Source organism: Atractosteus spatula, chromosome 19 (assembly GCF_055471065.1).
Source record: "Atractosteus spatula isolate fAtrSpa1 chromosome 19, fAtrSpa1.hap1, whole genome shotgun sequence".
Classification (NCBI taxonomy): domain Eukaryota; kingdom Metazoa; phylum Chordata; class Actinopteri; order Semionotiformes; family Lepisosteidae; genus Atractosteus; species Atractosteus spatula.
The window spans coordinates 10,363,572-10,381,021 of NC_142724.1; the positions used below are offsets into that span (position 1 = coordinate 10,363,572).

The following is a 17,450-nucleotide window of genomic DNA, read 5'->3' on the forward strand; positions in this document are numbered from 1 at the left end:
TTCACCATACTGGAACATTGAACTGGAAATTCTAGTCTAGAGAAAACAATGCCACCTAGTGGGTCCATGCAAGCCTGTCACAGCAGCAATCTAGTTTTCCGTACCAATACTGACCATACCCAACTTTGTTATCCTCTGAGATCTAACAAGATCTGACAAAAAGATACTTCTACACCTGTACTCATCAATCAAACCTCCAGTAGTAGTTTTATTAACTAAAACGTATTTATAAATGGTGTTATATATGCAGCTAAAATAAATTGTTTACGATCATTTAACACTTGCAAAGTTGTATGTATGTGTTTTTGTTTGATACAGTGGTTTGTATGGAGAATAGTGTTTCTTTGCTTTTTTATAAGACAATAATGATACATATTCATATGTATACTGTATATAGTTTTACAATTTTTCGATTTTGAATGTTCAAATAAGTTATTTATGTTGGTGGCTGCTAGTTTGTTATTTTAGGGCTTTCTGAAATCAATTGCAATGGGTAAGGACCTGGAACACATTGTATTTGGACATGTAGGCAAAGCCAAAATGAAGAAAGCAACCAGGCTAGTGAAAGAAGTAGGCGATTTGGTGGTAAAGACTAAAATTGCATGCAGCTAAAAACTTCATCTTACAGGAATGAGAAAAAGTTCATTTACTCGTTGTTTTAGGATTGCTAGCCTAGATTTTATTTACTTTAATTTAGAGATTTTTATTAATTTAGTTTGTATATAGTGCTTCATTAATTTAGTTTTTATATAGTGCTTCATCTCTTCTATTAGTTTCGCACTCCAATCTTGATTGTAAAACTTAGTGTTTTCGTGTTTTCACTATCAGTTGTAAAAGTATTATGTCATAGATCTACTGGTACTTGATGTACAGTACTACTGTATACTGTATGTTATCCACCACGCCTTTTTTTGGGATCGCTGGGGAACCTTTGCAGGAAAGTTTTATTTTACACATAATATCCTATACAATATTTTAAAATAAATTAATATATGCTATTATTAGTATTAAGGAATTGACATGGGTGAATTTAACATTTGTGAATTTGCTTACTTTCAATTCGGTCTGGTTGATGGGGTCTTGGATGAAAAAAGAGCAGAGTGGAATGAAACTGAACTGAAGGCTGCTAAGCACAACTTTCAAATTAGCATTGCAACAGGCTAGGGTTGTGAGACGAATATAGATAGTGAGAGAGCCTCACTCTATCGCCTGCACAAGTACCCACTACCCAGCATCCTTATCTCAGCATTGTCTTGTTTTTTATAACGATGTTTCATTTCAGTGGGGCATGCTAATCACAGCGGCAGAGAGAGAGACATATATTGTGTTATTTTAACTGATGACAATGAATTTGTGATAACTGTTGTTGCCTTTTAATCAAAATCAAATCAAATGTTATTTACTATACTGTATATAGCCCCTTTTGTGCAAATGTGCAATACCAGCTGCCTAACAATTAAAGTCAGAGAAATTAAAATAACAATGAGTAAATTGATGGAATAGCAACATAATTAAAGAAGAAAATTAACAATCAAAGTAGAAAGTTAGTTATCTATATTAACTTAAAGCCAATGCATAGTACTTTAATTATCATATAAAGGATGGTTACTTATGTCTTTTACCCATAAGTACTATATACAGTACTGTTGTACATTATGCAAAGGTATTGCGGTTATACAGTAGACTATACAGTAGAATAATTTTATTTTATTCTCAGTAGAATAATTTGATTATAAGGTAGAATAATTTGGCTATTCACAACAGTTCTCTGCATCAAGCCTTTGCAAATGTCAAGACCATATTGTATTTTATTGTACATACTGTATAGCCTGCTCTTATTTTCTTGTGACCTATATTGTCTTATACTTTGAACACAGCATACATTAGCCAGTATTACAGAAGCATGAGATCATCCTTCACCTGGACAGGTCTCAAGACAGAAATGAAAAAGAAAACTTTTTCCTGACTTAAAGAGAATTGATGCAGATGCTTGAGTGCTTCAGGTTCCTGTGTGTAATGAAACATGTCTTGCCACTTCAGGTCAGCCTTCAGGTGTAGCATTTTCATATTCATTTGCATATAAGAGAAAATTAATCACACAAAGCTTTCAGACAGATGTGATTCATGCTGTCGTCTGAATCCACCAGCAGATGAAAAGCTTGCTTGCGACACTAATCTGGAGATAAATCTCTCACTACTCTGTAAGATGTTCCAGAGCTAATTGTAACATTTCAATGTTATTAAAAATTGTTAATTGAAAAAAATTACTAGGAAAAGCTGATGCCCAATTAACTGATTGGTAAACAATTACTAAGGGTTATACTAATTTGGAATGCCATGTAAAAGTTTTTTTAGTTCAACTTATTCAAATACACAGCAAAATGTTCAGCATCTTACCCTTAACATATCTTTTGAGTATGAACTTAAAAACAAATATGTTGTAGACATATTGCCTCATGCTTGAACAAGGACATGACTGAAAGCCATGTATGATCAATTATTAAGTACTGTATATTAATTTATTTCAATAATATTTAACAAGTTCCCAGATGAATAGACTGACCAAGCATAAGCTTTTACTTTAAAGGGATCCCAGGAGAGGAAGAAAAATAAACATTCCTTCATTAAAAGCAGTTCTGAAATTAAAAGTTAATGGAGGACATCATAGGTATTTGTGTGCGGATATCCTAGTTTAAAGATGTTCGGACAATGAAAGCAATAGTGTTCACTGGATCACATGCTCATGAAAAATATATTATCAATGTCGTAAACTGCAATAATTCACACTTTTTCTTTTGTTATCTTATATGCATGCGTTTTGATGTGTATAGGATATAGTGTCTGTTAGAAATGTTGTGCAGATTAAAAATCTTGTACTGATGCATTGATCTGTAGCACTGTAGCACTATTTCTTTACCATCTGCACCTATCTAGTAAAAGTAAGCCACTTGTCCTAGTGAGGGTCACAGCAAGCCTGAGACCAACCTGGAAGCAAACTGCACAAGGTTGGATTGAGAGCTCATAATTACTTTTTTCCTGGGCAGGACAGTAGTATATTGCAGGGTAGTGAAGAACAAGGCAATTTAGAATAGCTGATAAATCTTAGCTCTCATATCTTTGGGAGGTGGGAGGAAACCATAGCACTCACTGAATTCCCATGTGAATAAGGCTGGAATCAAACTCTGGACCCAAGAGCTGTGAGTCAGCACTGATAACTGCTCACCACTATGCCACCCTAACTCGCCAAAATCATAACAAGTCATTATTTATGTGTGTCTCTTCATTTGTTATCATATTTGATGAGTTCTGCTGAAAGCTTTAAATGACTTACCAATATGCAAATATGTCTGCCTTGTGATCTGTACAGTACAGTATATCACAGAGCACTCTTGCTGAGAAACATCAATAGTATCACTTTCCACTAGGCCCCTATTCAGAGGTGCATGCAATGACAGAAGTGACACTACCAGCAAGTATGGCTTTTGGTTCTTTGGTGCCTGCTGTCTGTAGAGAGAAATTCCTCTTAATACCAGTAGAAAGAACTGTCATCTAAGATCCAGTATTGGCAATACTTTGCACGATGACTAGTCGTTGAGACTAAATGATATTTTATTGTCATACTGTAAAGTATATCACCCAAAAAATAATCACCCTTTATGAATACATGCCTGTTAGCTGCTAATCAAATCAATCACTAAGTATCTGAAACCTTTGGCTAATATCTTTAGTTATGAAGTGTTTTACCAGCTTTTACTTAAATTTCACTGTGTTAAAGTCACTTGCAAGTTTACAAACCTCCCCAAACTCTTATCATCGTGTTTCAAGACAAACACATATATGTGGAATATGACTGGTGCACAGCAACCCTGTTCACTATTGTTTGAAAGAATATGCATCTTTTAAAATAAGACCATAATAGAACTGCACAGTTTCAGTTCAGCTGTCACTTGAACTTATTCAAGTCCACTGATGTAATTGTAATGCAGCATGTTCGCCGTCTAAGAGGATGATCCTGGACTGTGTATACTATCTCTCAGAAGAAATTTCATTGTCGAGCTTCTTCCAGATTCATTCTAATACTCTTCTTCCCTCTCTTCTTCCAGACAACGCATCCCAGTCCTCCAAGACCTCTGTTAGCATTCGAATTCTGGATGTGAATGACAACCCTCCTGAACTGGCCACTCCTTATGAAGCCTCCATTTGTGAGGATGCCAAGCCTGGTCAGGTAGGTGCACAGACAATGAGCTTTGACCTCCATATCACAGAACAGTACAGGAAACAAAAACAAAAAAAAGTATTTCCACTGACCACTGCTAAATTGGAAACAGGTGTGTGACACTGCTTTCAAAACACCATTCCCTAGCGTCTAATACTGTACTGTACATCCTTTTCTGAAACCACTACAAACTACAGTATAAGCCAAATTTGAGTAATTTGAGCTATTTTACATTTAATTTACTATGAATTTCTTGTATTTTTGTATTTTTAAGATGTTATGAAACAACTCCCACCAGTTAGAAAAACATATTTACTGTATACTGTATAACATTTTTTTCCTTTCACCACAACTGAATGACAAAAATTTAAGTTGCTTTATAAGCAGCCATAACCAGCTTTTACTCTCTAGAAAATATCTGTGTAATACAGTCCTTTTAAACTCATAATGGTTGAAAGGTCTCAGAAAACTCTGTTTTCATCCAATGCTTTTAAAAGCAGAGTAGAACAAGCTGTCCTTTCCATAACAAAGCAGTTGAGCTGAGAAACTGGTAATAATGCCAGTGGATATTACTGAGTATCATCTCCAGCACTTAAGAGGCCTTGGAATTGAATTTTATGAAAGAAGTGTCTGTCACTGTAGTTGCCATGGGACTGACTGGGTTGGCACTATTGTTTTGCAATCAAAAAGCTCAATTGTACTAGAGTGGTTAGGAGATAGGTTGGAAAGGTTCAGACCTTTACACAGGATGCAACACTAAATTCATATTATTCTGAAATGTTTCTTTGGCTTGTTTATGCTGTCTTTTTCAGGTTGACTATAATAAATGCTGAAAATAAAAGTAAAAGAATCATGCACTGTGCTATCTGAAACAACTGGCAACAACATTCCCTTTCAGTATATCCTCAGACCTTGCTTTGCCTCAGTATTCTCTAACATAAAAAAGTTTATCTTCATTTTTTATTTTAATTTTCAGCATCCATTGAAAAATACAAGGTACAGTATATGTAAGCAAGAGTACAATCTAGAATAATGTATACAAGCTGTTTAAATTATTTTCCTAAATATTATATAATATACTGTAAAGTACTTGGAATATAAGTTACTGTAAAAGTAACAGTGTTGCTTACTGTTCGTAATTGCTTAGGATTTTTTGAGCCACCTTCACAGGAGTTACGTTATGATGATTCCAAAATAAAGGGCCCTTAGAGCACAATATTTTTCTTACAATTCTCTTTCAAGTGGCTGCTGGGCAGTGTTGGGGATAATTACTTTTAAAAAGTGATTAAAAAATTAAGAAATGTAGATGTAAATGTTCAAATATAGTTTCTTCCAACTGTAAAAAAAATCCTTACATGTGAAAGTTGTAACTGTAATGGATTTCTTTTTAAATGTAACTTTCAGCACATTTGGTATTTTATCCTTCCATCCATTTTCTATTGTAACTGCTGCTTCCAATTCAGGATTGTGTGGGAGCCAGAGCCTAGCCCAGTAAGCAACAGGCACATGGTGGACAAGATGCCAGTCCATCACAGGGAACACATGGACACAGATACGAACACACTCATACTAGGCCCAGTTTTCCTAGATGCCAATTTATCCTACCAGTTTGTCTTTGTACTGTGGAACGAAACCAATGCACCCCAGGAACTGAACCCAGGACCACAGCGTTGAAAGTCAGTAATATTAACAACTGCCACCGTCCCATCCACATTCAATCCACATGGTGAGCAAGCCCATTTTGCCTAAGCAGCAGCCAGTCAAGGGACAGTTTTTAGTTTGCAGGTTAACTCTTGCCTGCTGGAATGGCAGACAAGATAACAGTCTTTGGTTCTGTGATTTGACTTTTTACCACCATCATTAGGGAATTCAATAGGACCCTTCCTTAACAGGTTGATCTGTTCTTCCAAGGGCAAGCATGTCTTGGAGTGTTAGAGTACAAGGTCAGTCAATTAAAGCAACTTCGAACCATATTCTCAATGTTTTCAACATATCAAAGCTGTTACAATGTTTCTGTTAGGAACCTTTCTTCAGTGTCTAGTTTAAAACTGCAGGTTTTAGGTTTGTGTTGTTTTTAAAATATATATCTATCTATCTTGAGGCGGTTAAAGGAAAACAAATTCTTGATCTCAATTTCTATGAAGAAACAGCGCATTGTAAGATCGATGAACATCTTTGGGACTTCTTGCTTGGCAGAGTTCTTCAGATTTTTTTTAATTGCTCATGGAAGGAAAGTGCTGATTTCATGCATCACTTAAATAAAACAGATCCACAGATGATAAGAGTGATGCAGGCTAAATGCCAGTCAGAGCCAGTCTAGCATGGCAGCAAAGTGCCAGTGTGGATACAGCACATGCTGTCCCTGGTTTGACAGCTGACTCCTGGAAGGGCAGTGTGCCAAGGGAATGCTCCTTTGCCTGGTTTGGCACAAAGTCCCTAGTGGCAAGGGCTATATTGTAGAAAGAAGAATTTTCTACTCAATATTTCAGCTCCTTTTTCTGGAAGGTAATATATCAAAGCTTTGTAGTGACATCCTAGCAGATTCTCATTGCATTTTGGTCCTTTTTAGATTTTAAATTCAGAGCTTAAGGAAATCCCTGCTATCATTAATTTTTAATGACTTAGTGGAATAATTAAAAGATCATAAGCTGTACTGTATATTTTTTACAACTAAATTGTTTATATTGTGACTCAATTGTAAGACTCACAAGATCCTTATTTAAATTAAAAAAGAGTTCTTTATTTTTGTACTCTTATTTTAATTGCAGAGTATATAGTATTTATATTACATCTGTCATGCCTAAATCCATCAGTTTAGTAACACCTACCTTTTTAAAACTAAAGCTAGAAAGCTTTTATGCATATAAATTAAAGATATGTCACTACATTTGTGTGATACATTTAGCTTTTTTCCTTTGTTTTTCCCTTGTAGATTTACAGAGCTAATTTTGTACTATAGAGAATAAAAATAGCTTCTAAACTGGTCTTTTACCAGTTACTGTAGTGACTGTTATAAGCACTTCCTTTCCCTTCATGCTTGTTTTTATTTCATTGTAGCAGAGCAGGTGTTGGGGCTTGGGTGAATGACCCATTCCCGCTCCCTTTCCTTCTCCTTTTATTGTCCCAGATGGGAAATTTTCCTTTGCAGGCAGGCAAGAGACATAACATAATACACCATTAATTTAACACAATATGAATCCATTAACAAATAAGAAACTTGCATGTATGATGAAAAAAAAAGTAAACTATACTATCAATTGTCCTTGTCAAAGCATGTTAATAGTGGTGGGAATAAAGGAAAATGTAGTTTTGTTGCAGTTGAATTTGGGTAGAGTAAACTGACTCCCCAATGAAAGGAGCTCATTCTCTGCACAATGGTGTCATGATTGTAGCCCCTCCCCCTTAAGGGCGCTCTGGCTCTTTCACATTTGAGTTGATTTTGTGTACCTGCTCCCGGTTCCTGCCTCCCTACTTAAGCCAGATGTTCACTCTGTTCTGGGCTCTGCATTGGTTTCCAATACCAGCCGAGTCCGGGACCTGGAGCGCCTGGTCCCGTTCCCCCTTTTTCCCCCCCGACCCTCCGCCGGATCCCGCTCCAGTTTTTAACTCTATTTGTCTTCGTCTTGGATGGACCACCCGGCTCTGGACATTTGCCTTGTCAAGGATTTCCCTATGGACACTCTTTGGACTGTTTGTCTTGGACTCACCCCCCAGAACACTAGTGCACCATGGAGACACCCCCTGTTTTCCTTCCAGCCCCCTTGCATGCTTTTTTCCCCGTGTTTTCCTCACTCTTCTCCGGATTTTGTTGTCTGCATAGGGTCCTGAAAGAATGCTTTCATCACCAATGGGTGCCCTAGGCTTGCCACACTATTTGTTTGAAATACTGTAGAGGTCTGACAGCTATAGCTGTTGTGCAATACATTTCCCACAGTAGCTACCTTCCCTGTCCTGCTCAGTCTTTTTTTATAGTGTGCATTAAGGTTAGCAAACCCGGCTACCACAGTGCATGTTAGGTCAGATTCAATAAAGTTTTATAGATCAAAGTCATTGTGGTACTACACACACTAAAATAGCAGAAAGGTCTCAGGAAGAACAGTCACTGTTGGCTCTTTTTATATGTGGCATCTGTGTTTTCCTCAAAATAGTTTGTAATCAACAATACTGCCAAGATATTTGCAGCTGTTGACAATTTCAATTTCTTGCTCCTCAGTGACTCTTGGCTTTGCAATGGGTGGTTGTTTTGATGATCATATCTTTTCATTTTGACACATTAAGTTGAAGGAAGGAGTTATTGCACCTTTCAACAAAATAGTCCACCATGGTATCTATGACTTGGAGGAAACTGACAATGACAGAGGCATCAGCAAACAAAAGCTGTTCTGATATAAAGCCATTAACCCTCACACTTTGTGATCTGTTGGTGAAAACATCTAAGATCCAACCTTCAATATTAAAATGTAATCTCTTTACTAACAAGTGTGGTTGAATGGTATAAAAGGTTGATGAGAAATCTATAATATAAGAGATTCAGTTCTTCCAGGCAAACTGCATGGGATCCAGTAGGTGTTCTACCTGGTAAAGAACATGCCTTTAAACAATTTTCTCAAATTACTTCATTACTAAAGAGGTGAATGCCACTGGTCTGAAATTTTGGGGGATTTTGTTTTACAATTGGTATGATTGTTGCCCATTTTTCAAATATTGGATGCTTTATGCTGATTTAGAGATATTTTGAAAATATAATAAAATACGGAATATGGACTAATTTGTGTAATAATGTGTACCAACCCTGATCTTTAGATTACCATTTAATACTCAGAATTAGAAGTATTATAGTGCGAGAGATGGTACTGTATGTAGCCCAGTGGCTAACAGCTTCAATCAATGCAGCTGTTTAAATAAGCACCATGATTCAGTGGTGGGGAGAATGAAGGAGTTTACACTGAGATACCCATGTATGTAATCCAAATGGATATCTGACACTCAGATTGCTGTGACTCTAAAGTTTTAACCTTTGTATATCCCCCTCTGGTAGGGTAATTATCTTTTATTTGTTTTTTTTTGTATACAGTCAATGGCCCTAAGCTCGCCAGCAGCCAGTTATCCTTTCATGAAAACTGGATAATTAAAAAAAAACTACAAACAAGGCCCAGTCATGCCAGAAACCTGTGCTACTTACATAATGAGGACTAGCTGCCATTTGTGCTCCATATGCTCTTTCCTGGTTATCAGTCTTTGTCACACCTGACTCCAAAAGGCCTGTGTTCTCCTGTGTTCTGGGCTAGTTCCTTCTGCTCTGACCTTCCCTCTCTGAAAATACATCCCTTCAGAGCAATCTCATCTGTAACTCTACTTTAACACATAATTAAAATAAAGCCATCAGTCACTGGGAATCCATTAAGGAAGCCCCCTGCCGAAGATGGAAAGCCCAGCTGAATTATAAACCTTTGGCCCACACATGCCTGTGGGGCAGCTCTCTTTCACTGAGCCAAAGCAGTGCCAGGTTCATCAAAGTAGGAAGGAAAAAAACAGAATAAAGAAACCAATTAAAGTTTTAATTCAATTGTTTCAAAATGGCAAAATTTGGTGAATCTAGGAGATCCGTCAAAGACAGATTCTGTACAGTTTAACGGTGAATAACATTTAAGTTTACTTATATAGAGACATATGGTACAAAAACAAAACAAAAAATAACAGATGGGAATAAAGAACACAAAAAATGAAATATTGTGAAGTCCCCATCTTCTTTTGTCCTTTGCTAACACAAAGCAGCAAAGCTCCTTGTTAAGTGTGCAAAAATCTGCTATTTGACATTTAGGAAAAAACCCCCACTGTTATCCAGATTTTTTTTAAAAATGGAAATCAGAATTTGTATTAAGGTGTTTTGTGTATGGGAGCTGCAGACCTGTACAAGAAAGTCTTTCAGGCTGATCAGTTGTCTCCATTTTCGGATATACAGCATTCCATGTTCAGAAAGTTTTTTAATCATCCATGATCAAAAAGCCACAACTGAGAAGCTTATCCCAGAAGCACAGGGCACAAGGTAGTAGTGCATAATGGACTGAATTGCTGTCCATCGCCGAGCACACTTGATTTAGTTTTGCATTTGAAAGTCTCAAATACAATGATCCTTATACCTGTATAATGTCATGTCACAGATTTTAATGCAGACAGATTAGACCAAGAACATGGACTTATCGGACACGCGATGCTAGGGCTGGATTTTTTGTAATAAAAAGGGTTTTCCTATTCCATTTGTAATCTGCTCTTTTGTTAAAATTGCGGATCCCACTTTGGACTTCGCAATATCTTGTGATCTCTCATCTACTGTAGGTGAATGAAATGAGATCAGGAGGTAGAAGCTAGCATCTGTCTGGATGTTACTGCATGCAGAATACTGTAATTTAAAGCCAGGGCCATCTTCCCCCTCCTCATCCTGTGTACCTTTACATCTCAACCAGAGGCGACATTGATCTGAAAAGAGCTGCGCCATTAGCTTTGTAATTAATGGCAAGTGTTGTCTGCCTATTGATCGGCATAAACAAGATGGCCTGAAGCATATGAGGGGGGCATATTGGCTTTCTGTCAGTCATTAAAATAGACAGGAAGCAATTTTGATCCACAAACAGAATAGTCATATAGACCTGTGTCATTAAACCTTATCTTTAAGTTCTAAACGATTTAGTGAGTAATCGGATATTTAAAAATTATGTGCCAGTGTTAGTACAATATGGTTTATTGGAGCAACATACAGTAAATTGTCCAGGTTCTTAACATATATAATGTCTTACATTCTTATGACTTAAAATACAACATCTGTATCAATGTTTTTCATTAAATATGTTGAATTTGATCTTGCAATTTGCTGCCAGTGTCAAATGTGCACATTCCTTGTAAAAGAACAGGCTATGTTCATTTCTGTCTTAAAAAATGTGTCTTATTTACAGCAGTGTAACATTTTAAAATATGGTGAGTTTGTCATATTGTGTTTTTTCACTACTTTCATTAACCAAAATTTAATGTGCATGAGATACAGTAGCTGCTTTCATCCAATCCCTCCACCTTTACAGTTGATATGGCAGACAGGCCTGTGTATGTTTTGACTCCTCTCTACAGTGTAATACTGTATGTGTAAAGGGTTTTTCCTGTTGTCCTTTTAATTTGAGATTCCTTCAATACATATGATAAAAATAAAATGCATTTTCAGAAGTGCTAACTGACACTATTTTATGAAAAGGAAAGATATTAAGATGTTAAGATATTTTAGGACTGATTGTGATTTTAGGACTGATCTGAAATATAAATGGTGTGGAATGTGTCTCTTTCATATTTGAAAAAAATATGGGGGTTAACTTTAAGAGCTATTGAAAATGTTACTATAAGACATTAATTCGACGTTATAGAATTTTCACTTTTTTTTATAAAGCACTTGCAATCATTTGGTAAACCCTGTAACCAGGCAACCTATAGTAAGTGGCATGTTTATCACAAAGACTGACTGATTGGTTCATGGACAGACTACCACAGTGAGTATTGTTTGCAGACAGGAGACTTGAAGCCTGGCCTTTGAGTGCTGAAGCTCATTTGAAAGTCCTTGGACATCCATCTTTGTTGAACTGCTGCAACATTCAGATCCCTAGTGATCGTTGTTGACATTTCTGGATAATTTTTGTGGCATGTGCAGAATTTAATTTGTGTTTTCTATTTCTGCATTCACTGCTACAAATTAATTTTGATAAAAGGCAAAAAAAGGCAGGGAACATGCTTCTTTACTAGGTACTGTATCTAAAATAAATACTTGTAGCATTTTGCTTCTGTTTTTTTAAAGATATTGGTATAATAAAGTTGCAAACTTTGCAAAAACTTAATCTAGATGTAGAAAACAATGAGTAGTGCATTATTCTAAACAGTTTAGGCATATTAGGTAAATTTAATGTGATGACAGAAAATGACTGCACTGAAACTTCCCTTATAGGTTTGCAACTTTCTTTAATAATTCTTTCTTTTTGCTCCTTTGCATCCATAGTTTTTTTTTTTATTCATGTTATTCTTCTTTGTGAGTTTCAGTGAATCCTGAGTGCATAGAACAACACGCAGCTCAGCTCTGATGTGTGTAGCTGGATAAAAATCATAAAATCCTTTCTAAAAAATAAACACAAAAATGAAATCTATTTGAGCTCGCAGAATCTTACAATTGAATGTGTACGCAGCCTTCAAGTTATATGCTTGCTTATTTGAGACTGTTTCTATTTCCACACAGAGACCTTCCTCACTCCCACCCTATCCTCCCCCAACACATACCTTCCAGGTATAATTTAATAGCTTTTCCATATCTGATGTGTCCTAAAGACTCAGTGAATGAATCACTATGTGAGTACACTATACAAAACCCAGTCTTGTGGTGATGTCTGTTGAGAGGACCTAGAGAGGACTAGGAGGCTTCAGGCACAAAAAGATGTTCATCTCTCTTTACTGTACTTTAATAAGCCATGATTCTTTTTATTTAACTAAAATGCTTATTTGGATGGAAAATAACCTATTGAAACAAGCTTAATTAAAAGCTATATGACCTTCTTTGGTCATATACTATCACACAATATCTGTGCATCTCTAAGACATTGACCCAGATATTGTTCCTGATAACAAAAATGTTACTGTTCCTTAGCCACAATACTATTTTTATATTTTAAATAAGACAAAAGCTTTTTGAGATGTTGCAAAGATTCATCTCCCCTGTTTTGACTACCTAGAGTAATTTGAGATGGTTTCAGTTTAGGGATTAAAACAATTTCATTTAGAAGATATGGCTTTTTAATCAACAGTTAGTACTTGAAATGAATAAACTCTCTGCTCTCTTGTCATGCCAATAATGCAATTAACATGCTTTAGAGTCAGCTTAAAACAATTAACTCTGCAATCTGTGCTTTATTATGCATAGGAAAGTAGTTTAGTAGAACAACAGAGTTGGGACATAATTAAATAATGGCAATGCAACTATCAAAACTTCAGTCATAATATGATTTTGTGACAGTCAAGTGATAAACACCCAGGTGCTTCACTGATACCCACAAAAACACTAGCTTGGTGTGGCTTTCAGTGTTATGCTTTTGTTTTTTGTGGTCTTCCAAACTTCCAGCAGTGCAACAGAGTATTTCTACATGCTATTCTAATTAAGGTTTTATCTAAATGTTAGATAATACTTGTTTTCATTACCCCAGTTATTGTTTCATCAAAGCTTTTAAGTTAATTTCTTCTTACATATGAATTGCATTCATGGTTTTCATTCACACTTAGTTATGGTGCTCAAGCTGATTGCATTAGTCTGTGATAATAATGTATTGTAACTGTTAAAAACAGTCAGAGGTCTTGTGTGTTTATTTGATAAAATGTTTCTAATTAGGAAGGTGTCTGCAGCAGATTCAGCAGTTCCATATCATGTTGGCAGATCTAGTAAATCTGGGCAGATGGGCAAATTCAATACCTTAGTGAATAAATGGCTTACTAAACACAGGTTACAATTGGATTCTGCTTAATTCTGTGTGCCATATACTGTACAGTAAATGCTGACATCCCAACACATGATGCCACTTTGTAGGATTTGCTGGCAGAGATATCAGATTAATATAAGCCATTAAATGCACTGTACTTGATCTAGTTTAAACGGCGATATTGCAGTTTTATTTTTTAATTTTAGTGGAAATGGCTAGGGAAGAAGTTTTAGAACCAGATTAAGTGTCTCGTGATGCAGAGACGCACAGCACTGATCATTTTGAAGGTTTGCTGTAAATGTCATTTACCCCTCATTCAGCTGCCATGCAGAAAGCTGGTATGGAGGTTCCATTAGCAATCATCAACTCTTATTCTTTCATGTCAGGAGCCATTACCAGTGAGTTAAACACAGGTTTTAGGTCTCCTGCAATTTAGCTCCAGTTTCTAACATTCAGGTGGCACATTTCTCCTGAATATATTGTACATGGTAGTGACTAAACACTGTTTAAATAAATTTCATTAATTTTTTGTGCATTTAATGAGTGAGAAATGCTTTTTATTTAGCTGAGAGAAGAAAGTTGACAGTTTTTGTGAAGCAGAAGAAAGAAAAGCACAAAGGAAGAAGACAGTTTCTTCTTTCTTTACAAAGGAAGAATACTTGTCACTACCTAGTTTAGAATCTAGACAACTGCCCCTTTTATAGCTTTAAAATACTTTTTTTTCTTATTTATCTTGGGAGTATTTATCTTTAATGTACCTGAGCACCTAATTAAATGAGTTTAATATTGAGACAAAATTTGAAACAAGTCTAAGGATTTTGTAGCCCTCAAGGACTACAGTCTTACATTCATTTCTGAACTAACCAAGTACTTCGTGATCAACAGCTTTGTTAAACAGTGCCACCTTGGTTTCTCCAAGAGCTATTATCGACAAATGGGTTTGGCTGTCAGTTTCAGCTGATGCTCTTAATGAAACATAACCCAATGGCTAGTATTTAATTACCTTTATTCCCTGATTCTGTATGTACAGTATCTTTCTTAACTTCAAGAGGCCAACATGAAAAAAAAAAGATGTCTTTCCCTTTTTTTTTTTGCTCTTCTGCATGTGACTATCTGCTACAAGCTGATTCTTAGTACAGAGCAACCGATCAGATTTTATAATGGTTTTGGTTATACAGTATGAGTATGTATGCTCTGGTTCAAGCTATATTAAATTGTAGCCAGTAGGTGTAGTTTAAAATCACACCCAAGAGTTCGAAGTTGAGTGTTTTAAAGGAAGTCTTAATGCTAGTGTCAGTAATGTTACATGCTTTCTTAGCTTTAGTCTGATCCTTTCAAGCAGATACAGTAACTGGTGAAGTGTTCAGTGGGTGAACAAACAGGACTGAAAAAAGCTCTCATCTTAACACTAGCTTCCAGTTAAACGTACAGGCCCTTACTGTACTTTACAGCTGGTAGGGCTTGTAGTGCTCCAGCTTTTAAAATTCATAACGGTAATATCCTGTGATTTGACATTGCTTTCTTCCGTGTAGAACAGAATAATGAGAGAACCAAAAAGTGTAAAGTTTTTTTGCTGTTTGAGTTATTGTATCCTGTTGACCCCATGGTATTTGCTGGAGTAAATATGGTGAGACAAGTATCATATAGTCCCATCTGTCTGGGAAATGCTGGGTGGAAATGGAAATACTAAGTGTAGCCCGAGGAGGGAGGAGCTGTCAATTCAATGCACATATTCAAACAGTCTGTCCTGGGCTAGAGTGACATATCTCAGGGCTTAGTCTACCTTCAGGGTATCACAACCCCATGACTAATACACATTCTCCTCCATCACATGCATACCCACATATACTGTACATGACATGCAATGGAATACTACATACTTAACACACCTTTAAAGAACCTGCTTAAAGTTATGAAAATTTAGGACTCCCATATACTAGGTTTAAAACCTTGTTTAAGTATCAAATAAATGTTATACAGTACCTCTGCTCATAACAGTGTTTTGGCAAGTTGGTCTAGTGCAAGAGCAGTTGACAATATACTCTTCATTTTATTTATTATGAATTGTACTTGTCTTTTCTGGATTTATTGTGTTGCATTATTTGTCATGATGCAGAAGCACACGATTGTTACACAACTCTCTGAAGCTTAGGGCTGAGACCTGCTTCCCCTTAAGGGTTTTTTTTTTAAAGTCCTTCACAAATCTAAATGCTTTATAGAATGTGGGGCTATGGGGATAGTTGACACCACATTGGGCATGGTCAGGCTCCCATTCTCCCCTGTCACACCCCCTTATAAGCTTTTTTTTAGGTTCCTTTTCTTTATCTTACAGACACTCTCCTCCAAGAGTGGTGATCACACTGACCCACTCATCAGGTAACAGGGTACATGACTCCATATACCATTAATTCTGGGCACTTTTACGTCTCAAGTTCACCCTGTTAACCTCACTGCTTGGAGCCTCCTGCTCCTCCTCCATTAGACCACTGTTTCACCCACAACAAGTGCCTCAGACTTCCAGATCTGCCTCCAGCCCCGACATCCTCTTCCCAACGCCACCAGGTTGGGTTACACAAACACACACTACCTACATCACCGAGTCTCTCCCGCACTACACACCGTGCCGAGACCCAACACACTGTCCCTCTCTAACACATACTCACAACCTCTCTGGCATTTCGCTTGCACGCCCTTAGGTTGTGAACTCACAGCTGCCAGCGCACTTCACATCGTGCCCAGTCATCTCTACATTACTCCATGCAGCTGCCAGCGCACCTCACTGTGCCAGCCACCACTCCCAGAGGGTGCAGCTAGATAAACCCCACTCACTTCCCCGATACCAATGTATTGCCAGGGGGAGGGTCCCTCTACCACACAAACCAACTCACAACTCACTCATACAGCGGACACGACAGCCCTGCTCTCACACCCTACAGGATGCTGTCCCTTTAACTCTTTCGATTATCTCATAAAGCTCCGTTTCTTCCGTCAGTCTCCTCGTAAACTGACGTTTTCACTCTTTATACCGCAGGCTATTCCTCTCACAACCCCCTCCGAAATTGTCGTTCTTCTCCAGCCACTCACGGGTGTTACTACAGCTGCTAGTCATTCTTTGTTCACTCATACGCAGCGGCACGCTTTTCTAATATCGCCCCGACTAGTAGCGTCTCTCACCAGCTACGGCCATGCTTCAGCCCGGCTCTCCCACAGCAGAGCCTCTACATTTCTCCTCTCACATCTGCAGCGACAGCAAGACTGAGGGCCTGCTGCCTCTTTCCCCCCCTTAAACCACTTCTACACCTGCTGTTCATTTACTTATTCAAGTCAGGTGTAGTTTTCACGGCAACGCTTCTCCCTTAATATGGGGCTCCGCCCCCCACACCAGACACTCCCTGCATTGTACCACAAGAATTATTCCATATTTGTATGGTATTTAGTAGTTTGAGGATACAATTATGCCTTATTTGCATACATTACTGTCCTTGTCAAGCTTTCTGAAGCTCGTCCTGATTTCTGCTAAGCCAATACTGCCGCTGAATGACTCACTTGTCCATCACAGGTAGAACCCCAGCAATGGTTAGCTATGTATACAGTTAGGTGAACTGGAGCAATCAGGGTAAACTATGTCTCAAAGACAACAGCATGGATCTACATGCTCCGTCTGCCCTTTAAGGACAACACTGGTATACCTCATTTTTATTCCTTTACAGCCTCCTTCAAGCAAACTGTTCCAAAGCCTTTAA

General features: G+C 37.4%; 1 protein-coding gene across 1 annotated transcript in view; it reads left to right on the top strand.

The window, feature by feature from the left end:
* cdh22 (cadherin 22) overlaps positions 1 to 17,450 on the top strand; it is a 166,373-nt gene that overhangs the window by 100,657 nt on the left and 48,266 nt on the right. The window contains exon 8 of the mRNA XM_088937318.1: positions 4,104 to 4,225. Coding sequence (XP_088793444.1) covers positions 4,104 to 4,225 — 122 coding nt within the window. The remainder of the gene's footprint in view (positions 1 to 4,103; positions 4,226 to 17,450) is intronic.